The following is a 13,989-nucleotide window of genomic DNA, read 5'->3' as shown; positions in this document are numbered from 1 at the left end:
ATCGATTGATGTATACGAGTCTCAGATTCATGGGATACTAAAAAGGCAAAAAGGGGAATGATACAGATGAACGATCAGGTTTATGTTAATTCTTCTGCTGCGACTGATAAACAGTTCTATTTGTCACTGACCTTTCCCTAGGGAAGGGCAATATAAGACAAGATTCTATATACTATGTACCCTAGTGCCTACCTAGGTAGCTGTATGCCACCGCACGCGCCAGGAGCACTACTTCAACTCCGGCCCTGCCAATTCCCACTCCACCTTGCTGATGCCTCCCTGGCCCATCAACCACAGCGTCTTCAGCTCCGGCCCTGTCCAGGCGAAGTTCTGCACCGTGTAGTTGGTCTGGACCGTCAGGATGAGCTGGCCGTGGGGATCGAGGACGTCGACACCGCGCCCGTTACCGGTCAGGATGTACCCATTCGCAGCGACCTTGAGCCCGTCCGGCACATACCCGGGAGCGAGGTAGAGTGCGCGCTTGTTGGACACGGTGGCACCGTCGGGGCTGATGTCAAAGGCGTAGATGGTTCTGCACTTGCGTTAGCATTGTGCCCGCTACTTCAGTCTGCTTTTGGAGACAATGATGAATTTACCTGTGGCCAGTGGCGTTGAATGGGGTTCCAGGGTGCCCGTACTTGGGATCGACGGGCCCGCTTACGGAGCCTGGAGGTTGCGAGTCAGTAAGATTATCTCTCTATGCTCTATATCTCGGGAGAGAAGGTGTATTGCACAGACCTGTATCACTAATGTACACAACTGAGTAATCTGGACTGAAAGCAATACCGTTAGGCTGGGCAATCGTGTCATCAACCACGAAGACCGCACCCGATTTCGGGCTGTATCTGTAGCTTGCACACGGCAGCTGTGGAGGGGTATCGGTCAGTTCGTTAAACCAGGAGTATTCTATCGATACAGTTAGCCGCACAATCTTCATCTCTTCGCGGAAATTTCCAAGGAACTACGAACGAGGATCTGTGAACCAAATATCGCCGGTCTTCTGGTTGACCGCGAGATCGTCGATCGTGTTAAAGTAGAAGCCAAAGTAATTGTTGAGCAGAGAGGTCGTCTTGTTCGTGTTTGGGTCAAGTGCCCGCAGGCCGACACGCTGCTCGCCGCCTCCAATCGAGTTGTTGCCCCCCGAAGCACCCCAGATGATCTTGCCATCATGGAACGTGCCTCCATTGGGAGCATAGACAGGCGGATCAGAGAGGAATTCAGACAGCGTAGGTGGATCCTGGTTCAGATCGATAACGAGCTGCGGTAGATACCCCGGCGGAGGGGCCAATTGAGAGAGATACAGCTTGTTTTGCGAGGCGACATACACGGGAGCCTCATGGACGGCCTTGGACACCTCAAAGACGTACTCGTAGCTTGGGTTGGAGCCAAGCACCTTCAGACCCCTTTCCTTATCAAAAACGAGGAAGTCTGCGGATTTGACATTATCCAGGGAGGTTCCATTTGCCACTGTGGTGTCGCCAAAGGTGGTTTGGACAGAGCTGGTGGAAACGTTGCGGAAGAAGTGATACCTGTCAATTCAGCACCACGTTCAATACACATGTTATAGCTCAAACTTACGGTAGGACATTAGCATATTTATTGACACACACCACAGAGGGACCACAATTCTCCGCAATTGGATCGGTGACACCGGTTTGCGCGCGGACGAGGCCGGCGAGGAGAAGAAGAGAGTACGCTGACCGGGGTGAGCGCATTGTGAACTTCCACGCCTTCGGTAGATAGAGAAATGGAAACTGGGAGCCAGCCTGACCTCCAGAGTCGTCGATCCGTCCCTTGGCCCCTTATATATATTCGGGTGGGCGTTCAACCGAGGACTTAAGTCCGCAACTGGGGTAAGAGGGGACTAGGAACATGCTGTCCGGACAGGTGACTGTAGCTCTGGACGCGTTAACTGGTTGCAGCATTCTAGCTGACTGAGAAGAGCACCCAGTAGCACCAGTAATAGAGCCCTAGAGGCTTAATGCGTGGGGCCATTAGGCATCGCGTGGGGGACAAGCTTCGCATGCCCTGTATCTCCCTTTCGCGGGGTAAAAGGCGGAGAAGATCATCGGCGAAGCTTTTCGACCGGTTTAACGTGTTGAGCAATAGTAACTTCGGCGGTGGAGATGACCGGCAATTTGCGATGCGGGAGGTGATCAATTGCCGGAGAATAATTAGGCAATATTGGGGGAACGAAAGCGCCAGGATCGTAACAACGTAACCGTCGTCGCGAGCCTTGCATCGGAGAAACTCCGAGTCCAATGCGGAAATGGTAACGAGCGGAATGGAATGTTACTCAGCACAGCAGATCAGTGTCGGATGCTCAAAGAGCTGATATCCTCGATGCTGCCGGTTCCATCACCCAACACCTGGGGGTCCTTTCCGCTGCGTGGATTAATATCAGAGGTGTCTTCCCGCTCTCCAAGTGCACGTTGGATCAGCTTAGCCTTCATGGACGCAGCCTTGAGCCGTTCATCGATGTCAGATACAGCCTCTTCCGTATTCTCCATGGAGAAAGCCGCTGGGTCTACCAGTTCCAGGAGGCTGCGGATGTTCTTGGCCAGTCTGGAGCTCTCCGGAAGACTGGGCATTCCCTCACAGACCGAAGGCTGGATCAATAACTCATCAGCACCTCTAGTCTCCTCGTCCGTAGGAGCTCTTTTGCCATCAGTTTCGGCTGCTCTTGTCCGATCTTGCTTGGAAGCCTGCGAGTCCGCGAGTCTTTGAGCCCATACCAGGGCTTTCCCGTACAGTTTCCCCATTTCACGCAACTTTTCGAACCCTTTCTCTACCGCAAAAACACTGCCTTCGGTGTAGCCCGCTTGCGCGCCATCTGCGACTCCCAGGTCGTAGCCCTCTTTGTAAAACCGTTCCTCCAGGTCGAGGAGACTATCAAGCAAATCATGAGCCATGGAGACGAATGGCAACCTGGGGCGTGGATGAGATATATCCAGAGCCTTCAAGCAAGATGAGGATGAAGTGTAAAATCCTGTAGGGACGGCTGCACGCGGCGAGATCCCTGCTGGTTGTGTGTGGGCTGGAGATGCTGTACGCGGGCGCTGCGCGAGATGATTCATCGATCGAAAGCGGCGGCGGGATCGCTCAGACGAACGACAAAAAGCGCCATTCTTTTGCCCCTCCACAACCCCACCATACAACATCCATCATGGCAACAGAACCCAAGATTCTGCCCGTGAAGGGCCAGAGAAATATCCTGATTACCAGCGCTCTGCCCTATGTCAACAATGTTCCTCACTTGGGGAACATCGTCGGCTCCGTGCTGAGTGCGGATGTCTTCGCAAGGTGTCTCGTGCCCACTGCTCTCCGGTCTGACTCTTCGAGGCTAACAGCACGGCAGATACCACAAAGCCTGCGGACGAAAGACCCTCTTCATATGCGGAACCGATGAGTACGGTACTGCGACCGAAACCAAGGCATTGGAAGAAGGCGTGACGCCGGAGGAGCTCTGCGCAAAATACAACAAGATCCATCAGGAAGTGTATCAGTGGTTCGACATCGGGTTCGATCACTTCGGTCGCACGCCAACGCAGAAGCATACCGAAATCTCCCAAAGCATCTTCAAGAAACTCTACGATAATGGATTCTTAGAGGAGAAGACGGCTGAGCAGCCATTCTGTGAGAAGCATGACTCTTTCCTAGCTGACCGCTACGTGGAGGGCGAGTGCCCGCGATGCCACTACGACGACGCACGAGGAGACCAATGCGATAAATGCGGTCACCTCCTCGACCCCTTCGACCTTATCAATCCACGCTGCAAACTCGACGGCGCTACTCCTGTCCGCCGGGAGACGAAGCATATCCACCTGCTCCTTGACAAACTGCAGCCTGAGATCGAGAAATGGGTTAATGATGCCAAAGAAAAGGGCGACTGGCCCAAAAACTCCCGTGTCATTACCGAGTCTTGGTTGAAGGAGGGTCTGAAGTCTCGTGGTATCACAAGAGATCTGAAATGGGGTGTGCCGGTCCCCCTTCCAGGATATGAGAAGAAAGTGTTGTATGTGTGGTTCGATGCCTGTATCGGTTACCCGTCCATCACTGCGAACTACACGAATGACTGGGAGCTCTGGTGGCGCGACCCGGAGAATGTGCAGCTCTACCAGTTCCTCGGAAAGGACAACGTGCCGTTCCACAGTGTCATCTTCCCTGGTTGCCAGATTGGAACAAGAGACAAATGGACCATGCTCCACCATCTCAGCACTACTGAGTACCTGAACTATGAGAACGGCAAGTTCAGCAAGTCCCGTGGCATTGGTGTCTTCGGAAACAACGCGAAGGACACCGGCGTGCCCCCAGATGTCTGGCGGTATTTCCTTCTGAAGAACCGTCCTGAATCGGGAGACTCGCAGTTCGAGTGGCGCTCGTTTGTAGACAGCAACAACAGCGAGCTGCTCGCGAAACTCGGCAACTTGGTCAACCGCATCATCAAGCTTGTGACTGCCTCTTACAACTCGACTATTCCCGAGTTCATAGTCCCAGAGAGCTTCAATCCCGCGCTCGATGACATCACCGCGCTTCTCCGCCAGTACATCAAGGAGCTTGAAGGTGTCCACCTCCGTGCTGGTGTCCTGACCGCCATGAAGATCGCTGAAGCCGGAAACGGTCTGATCCAGGCCAACAGGCTGGACAACTCCCTCATTGCAAACGAGCCCGAGCGCGCCGCGGCGGTGGTCGGTACCGTGGTGAACCTCATCTACCTCTTGTCGAGCGTCTTCTACCCGTACCTCCCCGCCACTTCCAAGTCCATTCTGGAGCAGCTCGACGCTCCGTTCGCCAACATCCCGTCTCTCGAGGACATCAAGGATGGCTGGAAGCCTGTGGCCATGAAGCCCGGCCACAAGATCGGCAAGGCCAAGTACCTCTTCTCGCGCATCGATCCCAAGAAGGCCGACGAGTGGCGCGAGTTCTACGGTGGCTCCCAGGCGGAGCGACAGAAGAAGGAAGAAGAGGCGGCCAAGCTCGCGGCCAAGAAGGCCGCCAACAAGGCCAAGAAGAAGGAGAAGAAGGGCAAGGGCACCGGTGCCGCAGAGGGCGCTGGCAAGAACGTCGAGGCCTCTGCCAAGGGCGACGCGGAGAAACCCACCGAGACGACCGAGGGCAAGCACGATGAGGCGGTCGAGAAGGTCACGGATGGAGTTGCGCAGGTTACGATCCCGAGCTCGTGAATTGTTTCTTTTCGAGTTTGAACTTGCAAGAATCTCGGGTCTGCTTTTTTTATGACGGTTAGATAGGATGGTTACTGCTCACTGCTGTAGATCTTGAGTACAAGTACAGTTTTCTATCTATATCTATATCGATATCTACGGATGGGGGCGTGGTCCACCTGGGAACTGGGGAGAAAGAGGACTGAGTAAGAAAGGCTTGATGTGGTGTGATGCGGCGCGACTTTCAGGACCAAAGAAGCATTCGAAGCAAGATGATAAAGCAATTTACCCATTTCATACTTTGTGTGCCATGTATAGGTGTAAGAAACGACAAAGCAGTTGACACAGCAAGTGATGGACGCTGCATCAGGTTCAACTATGTACGTATGTACCTACATCAAGGCAGGGCAGAGAAAATTAGAACTTCGTCCTACCTATTTTGAACCTACGGTAGAGGATTGTGCGTGCTTAGTCTCCTGTTTGACCAAAACCAAATATCTACTTGATGAAGACAGCATTGCCAGGTTTATTTTGTAATTTTTTGTCATTGTTCTTTTCTGTTTCACCTCCCTAATATCACAAGCAGCCCCTAAAAGGCTGGGTGGGTGACTATTACATAGTGTAGATATCTAGGAGAGCCTGCTTTTCCCTGCCGGCAAGAGGAGAAAAACCATCTGTCTTCCCAATCACGCACATATGTAATTCTCTCCGTCGCAGGCCAGTGAAGTTGGAAAAAAGAAATATAAAAAAACTGCTCGACCAAAATGATGATTCGCTGATATGCATTCCCGAGAAATCCCGTAAACCGCTGGAAAGGAGGAAAAGAAGTCCATCATCGATCGACTCACCAAGTCTATGGCTTCATAATCTCTCTCGCTCTCTCGCTCTCTCGCTTTTTGTTGATGAAAGTCACGCCAGGCTTGTTGTCATGTTCTTTCCTTATGTCAAACTCGTCCCAGTTCTCTCCCAAGGCCTTCCATTATCTTGTCTTTCTAGCGCCAGGTCTAGGTTTCACTTCCTCTGGAGTAACAGGATGCAGCATGACTTTGTTGGGTGTCTGTGGGGTGTTTGCGGAGTAGCCCTTGCTCCAGTCGTAGCTAACCGCATACGCAAAGATGTTGCCGGTACGGTTGAACGCAGTGCTTGAGATGGTTCCACCCACGGATGGGTATCCCTTCAAACGGTGCTTGGCATCCTTATCCCAGAAGTGGAAGGTACCGTCGCTACCCGCAGTGCTGAACGTACCGTGGACAGGGTGGAAGGAGATGGCGTTGACGGCGTAGATGTTGCTGATATCGCGGTTGTTCGGTGGCGTCTCACGATGGCACTTAAAACTAAAGTTCGAGCTGGAGTCCTTGTCCTCGACGTACTGAATGGCGCAGCGGCCTTCAATACTGCCCACGGCAAAGCCCGTCGCGTCGGTGAAGCAGCTGACTACCCGCGTCTGCCACTTCAAGGGGGACTGCATAGTCTTGTAGAACTTGGTGGGGTTGTCGAGGTTGATGATGTCGATGTATCGGTCAGCTGTACCGATGACCAGCAGCTTGTTCTTGACGTCCATCGTATAGACACGCTCCTGGCATTCCACAGTGGCGATCGGGGTCGACTGTCGGAGATCCCAATACTTGACAGTCTTGTCCCACGAACCGGTAACAAGGAGAGGTTGCGCTGCATTTCCGGGGTTGGGAATCATCTGGCAGCATCGGACAGGCGCGTCGTGTGCGGCGACCTGGATCGCGGTAGTAGTATTCGCGGAGAGATCGAGCATACGAGCAGCCTTGTCAGCGCCGGCTCCGACGACCTTGGTTCCATCCTACGCGTTATCAGCAATGAGATGGGTTCTATGGCAATGCATATGCGCGTGATACTCACCGGAGACCAGCAGCAATTCAACACGGGCCCTTCATGTTCGAAGAGAGCCTTTCCTTCACTCTGTCCCTGCTCATTAATTTCGTAGATGCGGACTTTCTTGTCCCATGATGCCACAGCAAGATGTTCGCTGACAGGCGAAAAGCGAAGGTCAGAGATACTGTCTTCTGGTGGCGAGGTCAGGGCAACATCTTTCGAGATATCTCCAGTGGTATTGGTCTGGCCCGCTGTCGTCGACGTGGAGCCGACGGAACCGAAGAGCGACATTCGAAGGGAGCGAGTTCTCCGTCCTCAAGATGGAGTAACCTTCTCTTGGATGTAAGCGATGAGAAAAATTTTCTCCAGGTCTCGAGGCGCGGTTGAGAAAGAGGGAGAGTTGTGGTCCTCGAAGCTGAAGCGCGTGAAGCTCATATGTATCTGGCGACGCAGCGTTCTCAGGCACTGCCCTGCAAACACGGCAAACAGACGCCTGCCTATGAAAACTTAGGTACCTGTCGGTTGTGTCCGCTCCGCAGGCAACAGAAACGTCCTGCATCGAATTTCTGCGCAGTCAAGGTGAATTGAAAGAACGTTTTTCTTATTCTTCCATTAGATTTTTTCTTTAATCCAATCCATCTTCAGATAAGCCAACACAGGCAATTTCGCTTTAGTTTACCTATACTGCACAGTACCGTACTTTACCATGGACGTACAGTATGGTATGGTACAATACCGACCGATGTCCCTAAAGCTTCCCCATGGGTCATGCATTCACGCTTGACGTAAATAAAAGCCCTTAATCTTTTTGCTAATACCATGTAAAGTCATTAAGACCCAGCCCAAGTACCTATACTTCTCGACAACATTTGTTGTATGGTCCCATATAGTATATGTTACCTCCTAGGTTAATTACCTTATCCAGGTAGTCCAAGGACCTACCTCAGTAGACAACCATATCTTTCGTCACCCCCTCCCTGCAAATTAGCGGCTTGGCTGATCGCTATTCTAAAACCACGTAATTTTGAAGCCACTGGGGGTACCTGGTCACTATGATAGGTCACAGACCCTAGGCGAAGCCAGTCCAAATCAAAATATAGCAAAAGCGGCAACGAAGGTGGCTTGGACAGGGGTATAGGGTAACGAAAGATATGGTTGCCTACTGTAGATAGGTAATATCTTGGACAAGGTGGCAGATGAAAGAAAGAGAGCAGAAACTATCTTCCATTATGTACATACCTCTATAGTATTAGACGGTCCTCCACTGATACGGATCAGTATTATACAGGTACCGATCCTGCCCGAGTTTCAGCTAGCTGATTTATGATGGGTATCTACAGTATCAGCCAGCTTCCAGATCAGTAATGTGATTCCGTACAGTGTGCATACCAAGGTATTAGATTGAGTAGTGAACAGTAAGCTCATCTTTGAGGAGTAGATAAACTTAAAGCGGACTTGGCCTGTTCTTCCAAGGTACCTTCAGTCCCAAATGACAAATTTTGAGGTTCTTTCTTCTACACTGTATGTCGTATATAGCATGCGGAAATGAAGTTTAGGCAGCATGGCTGGAAATAAGAATAGGGGTATCTCGGTTTACTTCGATCCGTTTGAATTACTTATCGGAATCTTGGTTTTCACACACAGAACCCGCAGCTGTGAAGCACATTGTTGGGGGTTCTACTATTTTGAGCTCCTAGACCTAGATATAAACTAATATAATTACTAGAGACCAGTCAGTTGATCAAATTCCGTCAATGTTAATCTCACGAGTCGCTATAGACCGAAGATATCTCGTCAAGAATGGCAAATTTCTCTCTCGGAAATGACGCGGAGCGGGGAATCATGCATGAATTGAAGGCCGGTCTTCAAAGCTAATAACCTAATGTTTGGAATGAACAATACGCCACTGGTATGAATCGGTAGACCTTATCCTTAATATAATTCTACAAAGGTATCCATGAGGTAACAACCACGGCAGTATCATGAAGGAGGGGCCACCTGAGGATATATGAGGTCTCTTCAAAAGCTACCTGCCATGTATTATCTAGCAGTCTAGCATCGACGTCAATGGCGAAACAGGGATAAACTCCTCGACCACACCTCCATGCAGAAGCCGTTTGGTCTGGATGCTGATACCAAGAAAGACAGTCAGTTCCACATTGTCCTGCAAGTCCAGCGTGTCTTGGCCGGGAATAGCTGCTGATTTGGTCAATGCCAAATGCGGATTGCATCGTATGTGGATACAGGAGGACTTAATGGGTTGTTCGTTGGATAGATCGCCAAAGGGAGCGAGTGGGTATGATGCGATACCCCACAGGAAGCCAAGTGGAGCTGATGGGCTGGTGGGAACGCGGGGTGCAGGCTTAGCGGCGGTAGCATGACAGCTCTCGTGTGATCCGGCTCTGCCGGATACAGACGACGGCCAGCTGACCCGGACTGTCTCCTGCAGATGGTATGACATGGAATGTCTGCATCCAGCTCTATCTAGGAGGTACATTCCAGGGAAGGACGGGATAGAGGCCTAGAACGGGCAGGGATGGCAAGAAACAGGCAGGAGACAGCGGTAACGGCGATGCTGTATGGACGCGGAGCTCTGTATGTCCGCCCATCCTGAGGTCATCGATGAAACAGAGCTGGGAAGCTTACAGGCCAGCTTCATACCGTACACGCGACGCCCTGCCAGAATGAGCCAATCAGCGGCAGGAGAGAGTGGTAGAGGACCCTGGCAGGACGCTGCCAACCCCGCCTGCGGTCCTGTCGTACTCGATGCCGTGGCTGCTTGTACGGGACACAGAGCATGCTCGTCCATCCGGTCACCTGCCAGCCGGCGGTGCGAGACCCCAGCTGGCTCTCCTTCTCTTGCTTCCCCTCCTCCTCCTGGCTCCCTTCCTCTCTTCCTGATCCTGCTTCTTGCTCCCTGACTGTCCCGGTCACGGTCTCTCTGCCCAACTGCTACTCTCCAATCTCCTAAGGTAAGCTTTTGTGTTTCTGTTCCTGCAGTTCCTCATCCCTCTCTCTACCTGTAGCTTGTGTCGTAGGCTTCGTCCATCTAGTTTCTTGTGACTACGCTCCTCACCTTCATCTCACGGATACAGACACTCCAATCCCACACACCTCAAAGACATCATGTCAGAAGAACTCACCAAGGTCGACTCTGCCATCGCCGGCTTGTCGATATCTCCTCCCAAGGACGAGAAGAAGGTCAAAACCCATAGGCGGGTCAGTTCGACCGCTGCGGGTGTCTGGAACATCAACGATCTAGGTAAGAATGCTGCCTTAGAATAACAATTGGTAACGTCCGGATGTGGCTAAATTGTACTCCTCACAGAGAAGGAGGGAATTGAGCTGGAGATTGCCATTGAGACCCAGAAACTCAATTGGTAAGACTGTCCCTTACCCTGCCTAGCCTTGACGGCTACATCAACTTCCCAGACATTCTGTGCTTTCATGCTAGTTGGCTGCTCTCAATAAACAGAATTGCATTGTTAGCTGACATCTTTTGTAGGAAACTCAACACGTCACCATCAAGCCTAGAAGACAAAGATGCTCTCAAGAAATACCTCGTCACACCACCTGTCAAGAAGATTGACCTGCACTTCCCGCTGGGTCTGTCAGTCACAGCACGGAACCTAAAAGGAGTCACAATTAAGGATGCGCTGGACGCAATCTACAAGCAATTCAAGAAGAAGGTCAGGACCGTTCATCCTCCTTGTGATATGCTTACCCTGTTTGCATCGTTTCCACTTTCAATATTGTCTGTGATCATATTCTCGCATTCACTCTCCTGGAAGCATGACGGTTAATGTGATTCCACCTTCAGGCTGATGATGAAATGGGGGACAAGCCCATCCTCGCTGGCTTCGAGTGGGACAAGGAAGAGTCATGGACCAGCCTGATTGTACATCAGAAGAAGGAGGGCGCCCCGCAACCCAAGAAATCCAAGAAGAAGGGCGGCGAGGCATAGGCTGCATCTGCCTATATCGTCTTCCCTACTGACCTTGGAAAAATGTCTTTCTATGATGGGAATGGTAGCTAGATGGCCATGAAGCTCGACTCCCCTGTCTTTTATTTCGGACGTTTGTAGCTCTTTCTGCACTTCAACTCTTCTCCAAAGAAACTGGCTGTGAAGCTCTACCCTGTGTGGCGCTATGTAAGGTTTGCTGCTTGCTACTCGATAGTTTGGCTTCTCTGCATTGCGTTTCCTTCTCGGTCGATGAGGATCGTAGAAACAACAAAGAGGGAACGGGGTTCCAGTCAGTCTGCTTAATTTGTGCTAATCTCCTCTTCTGAGGCTTATGTCATCCCTCGTCCTTTCCATGCGAATGCAAAAGGTGTCGTCGTGCTCCAGTGGCTGCCCTTTATTTTTTTTTTCTTTTTTTTTTCACGATGTGATGGACAAACCGAACGGTCCTTTTCTGACTTTGTCATATGCCATTCTTTTTCCTCCCAACAGTGCTGTAGTGAATCGAGTCCCTCGTTCAATATAATTACATTTATGAATCCAGTTACACAGCAGATGACTCGTCATCTCTTAGGGACCGTAAAGAGCAAAGGTATTTGCTGAAGAGCTCCCTATCTGAGCGGGGACTGTGATGGTATCATTCCTAATGTCTCTTGTGATAGCATTCGTAGAGTCAAAGACCAAGAACAGTCAAGCCCTTGGGCCAAGTTAATGAGGACTACATAGCTCCATATATAACTGACAATACTCTATATCCCGGTTCAATTGACTATCAGCTTGCACGCATGTGCTATATAACAATAATTGTCCTAATTTATTACCTACTCCATGGATACGCACAGTGAATCCAAAACATCAACTAGGTGCAGTAAGCAAGCATGTACAGTATACGACACGGAACAAAATAGCATCAGGTGTATACAAAAAGGAGGGTGCTGTGCTTCATGGACTATGTACTGTACCATTCATCCGTAGTCCATAGCCTGTAGGTGCTGGGGTACCTAGATATATATGAGGCTTTTGTAGTGCGTACTGTACATCTGTACAAGACACAAAGTCCAAACCGGTGATATAGGAAGAAGATGTAAGCGACTAAGACAAAATTATTAGGTACCGGCGTGCAACCCCCGTGGGAGATCTTATCGGCAAGCGAGCGGGTGCCTAGGTATTTGTGTCTTGTTCGATGTTTATCACCGCTGCGCACGAGGCCAGCTGACATGATTGTTAATAACCAATTCTCCGAATTATCGAAATCTTGGCTGAGGGAGAGCCTTGTAGAGCGCTGACCGCTGACTCCTGTAGTCTGTATATCCACGATGGATCGAGACTCCAAAAGGTACCTACCTACCTACCTAGGCAGCTGTTTTGAATCGTTTCATATACTGAGCTCGAACATGATATAGAGGACCAAAACCTCAGAGAAAAGCCCCCACCGGGCGGCCTTAGCATCATTCGTCTCAAACGCAAAATTCCACAACCGCTCCGCCACGCTGAGATGGTACTTGGGCCTGGTCGTGTAGTCGTCCGCCTTGGAGCTCTTCCGCCCCACGTGCTGCAGCACGCTCGGCGTCAAGGCCCAGCGGATCTCGCCGTTCAGATCCGCATACTCCTCCGTGAGCATGTCGACGTACCCGATGCGGCGCGACTCGTACCACGCCAGGAGGTCCGGGACCCGCGACCGCGGGAAGACGAGACCCTGCGAGCAGCAGCCGAATCGGGGCATGTCGTGCACGCCGGGCGGGATGGGGAGCATGGTCACTCTGCCTGCGGCGAAGAAGAGGGCGATGAGGAGCGGCGTGCAGACGCCGCAGAGGAGGAAGATGGTTTCATTGGTCAGGAAGCGTCGTCTCGTCGTCGTTGAGGGAATGAGGAGGTAGTGGCGGGTTCCGAGGAGGAGCACGGCGAGTGTTGCGATCACGATCAAGGAGCAGAAGAGGTAGATGGGCCATTCTTCGATGTTCCAGCCGAGGAATTCTTCCGTGTAGAAGAGGCGGAGGTAGAGCCCTGGTTGCTTTTCTGTCAGCTAACATTCATAAGTCATAACCGAATGTTGGAATAACGCTACTATATCAGCAAGAGAAGGAAACTCACACTTGGATGCCCCCATAGCAGCAGTTTGCCGCTCCGCGATACGCAGAGCGTCTCGCGTCCGATGATACCACTCATCAAGAGCAACTATATCATCTTCCAGCATGACCACATACGAAGCATTAACAGCATAGCACGCCTTGAGCAGATACGCATAGTCAAACAACCCCTTCTCCCTCCCCGAGACCTTCGCGTGCTGGTCTGTCTCCAACCCCCTGATATGCTCAATATCCACCTCGTCCGGGTCATACAGGAGAACAGTATCGGCAAGCTCGTGCAGCCATCTCTCCGAATACGCGGGATGTCGGGTTGGATCCGTGTGCGCGATGAACAGGATCAGATGGATGTCCGCCCTCTCGGTCTCCGACAGGTCCGCCAGCACCGTGCCTACCGTGGTCTTGAAGTACCGAGCGCCCTCGCGCGCAATGGAGGCGACACCGACGCAGAGGCCTGGGCTCTTCTCGTGCTCCAGCTTCTTCTCCTCTGCCACTTTGTGAGAACCCTGGGGAAGCTTGTGGGCAGCAGCATCGCTGTTGGCCTTGTCAATGAAGGCGTTAGCCTGCTCCGCGCGGACGGTCGAGTACGCGGGGCGGTAGCCACGATTGGGATCGAAGAATAGGGACGTAGGGTCGCGGAAACATCGCATGCGGGCGTACTGCACGAGTAGTAGGTATAGGAAGAGGAAGACGAGAAGCACATGGACGGTGTGAGAGCGGAGGGAGAAGGAGGACGACGACGACACTGGCCGGTGACTCAGGAGGCGCATTTCTCTCTCTCGTTCTGAAACTATCCGTCTGTCTTTCGTTCCCTCTGGCTATCGAGAAGTAGCAGTGCCTCTTATCATAGCAGACTAAAGAACAATGGTGGATGACGAAGCTGATGACAAAAATAACAAAGCCATACCCTTCTGAGAGGACGACGACCGGGGAAAGC

The 13,989-nt window shown here is 51.6% G+C and overlaps 9 protein-coding genes across 9 annotated transcripts; 2 read left to right on the top strand and 7 right to left on the bottom strand.

The window, feature by feature from the left end:
- Positions 1 to 228: 228 nt before the first annotated feature.
- VTN00DRAFT_4524 (uncharacterized protein) lies at positions 229 to 1,715 on the bottom strand (the record flags this gene model as incomplete). Its single annotated transcript, XM_069430961.1, has 5 exons — positions 229 to 532; positions 597 to 666; positions 739 to 906; positions 970 to 1,529; positions 1,579 to 1,715. 5 exons carry the CDS (start codon positions 1,713 to 1,715, stop codon positions 229 to 231), a joined length of 1,239 nt encoding a protein of 412 aa, XP_069290044.1.
- A 594-nt stretch (positions 1,716 to 2,309) lies between these two features.
- Positions 2,310 to 2,912, bottom strand: VTN00DRAFT_4523 (uncharacterized protein; the record flags this gene model as incomplete). Its single annotated transcript, XM_069430960.1, has 1 exon — positions 2,310 to 2,912. One exon carries the CDS (start codon positions 2,910 to 2,912, stop codon positions 2,310 to 2,312), a length of 603 nt encoding a protein of 200 aa, XP_069290043.1.
- Positions 2,913 to 3,166: 254 nt separating this feature from the next.
- On the top strand, positions 3,167 to 5,183 carry VTN00DRAFT_4522 (uncharacterized protein; the record flags this gene model as incomplete). The annotated part of the gene is made up of 2 exons (XM_069430959.1): positions 3,167 to 3,303; positions 3,359 to 5,183. The coding sequence occupies 2 exons, from the start codon at positions 3,167 to 3,169 to the stop codon at positions 5,181 to 5,183; spliced, it is 1,962 nt and encodes a 653-aa protein (XP_069290042.1).
- A 591-nt stretch (positions 5,184 to 5,774) lies between these two features.
- On the bottom strand, positions 5,775 to 6,092 carry VTN00DRAFT_4521 (uncharacterized protein; the record flags this gene model as incomplete). The annotated part of the gene is made up of 2 exons (XM_069430958.1): positions 5,775 to 6,015; positions 6,076 to 6,092. 2 exons carry the CDS (start codon positions 6,090 to 6,092, stop codon positions 5,775 to 5,777), a joined length of 258 nt encoding a protein of 85 aa, XP_069290041.1.
- A 49-nt stretch (positions 6,093 to 6,141) lies between these two features.
- Positions 6,142 to 7,298, bottom strand: VTN00DRAFT_4520 (uncharacterized protein; the record flags this gene model as incomplete). Its single annotated transcript, XM_069430957.1, has 2 exons — positions 6,142 to 6,975; positions 7,035 to 7,298. The coding sequence occupies 2 exons, from the start codon at positions 7,296 to 7,298 to the stop codon at positions 6,142 to 6,144; spliced, it is 1,098 nt and encodes a 365-aa protein (XP_069290040.1).
- A 1,753-nt stretch (positions 7,299 to 9,051) lies between these two features.
- On the bottom strand, positions 9,052 to 10,056 carry VTN00DRAFT_4519 (uncharacterized protein; the record flags this gene model as incomplete). The annotated part of the gene is made up of 3 exons (XM_069430955.1): positions 9,052 to 9,450; positions 9,669 to 9,924; positions 10,028 to 10,056. 3 exons carry the CDS (start codon positions 10,054 to 10,056, stop codon positions 9,052 to 9,054), a joined length of 684 nt encoding a protein of 227 aa, XP_069290039.1.
- Positions 10,057 to 10,133: 77 nt separating this feature from the next.
- On the top strand, positions 10,134 to 10,971 carry VTN00DRAFT_4518 (uncharacterized protein; the record flags this gene model as incomplete). Its single annotated transcript, XM_069430954.1, has 4 exons — positions 10,134 to 10,269; positions 10,336 to 10,387; positions 10,513 to 10,696; positions 10,828 to 10,971. 4 exons carry the CDS (start codon positions 10,134 to 10,136, stop codon positions 10,969 to 10,971), a joined length of 516 nt encoding a protein of 171 aa, XP_069290038.1.
- A 25-nt stretch (positions 10,972 to 10,996) lies between these two features.
- Positions 10,997 to 11,435, bottom strand: VTN00DRAFT_4517 (uncharacterized protein; the record flags this gene model as incomplete). Its single annotated transcript, XM_069430953.1, has 3 exons — positions 10,997 to 11,097; positions 11,143 to 11,299; positions 11,409 to 11,435. The coding sequence occupies 3 exons, from the start codon at positions 11,433 to 11,435 to the stop codon at positions 10,997 to 10,999; spliced, it is 285 nt and encodes a 94-aa protein (XP_069290037.1).
- A 908-nt stretch (positions 11,436 to 12,343) lies between these two features.
- Positions 12,344 to 13,822, bottom strand: VTN00DRAFT_4516 (uncharacterized protein; the record flags this gene model as incomplete). Its single annotated transcript, XM_069430952.1, has 2 exons — positions 12,344 to 12,972; positions 13,060 to 13,822. The coding sequence occupies 2 exons, from the start codon at positions 13,820 to 13,822 to the stop codon at positions 12,344 to 12,346; spliced, it is 1,392 nt and encodes a 463-aa protein (XP_069290036.1).
- Between the last annotated feature and the right edge of the window lie 167 nt (positions 13,823 to 13,989).

Source organism: Thermoascus crustaceus (assembly GCF_041956765.1).
Source record: "Thermoascus crustaceus strain CBS 181.67 unplaced genomic scaffold VTN00scaffold_2, whole genome shotgun sequence".
Lineage (NCBI taxonomy): Eukaryota > Fungi > Ascomycota > Eurotiomycetes > Eurotiales > Thermoascaceae > Thermoascus > Thermoascus crustaceus.
This window is presented reverse-complemented; position numbering and strand designations above follow the sequence as displayed.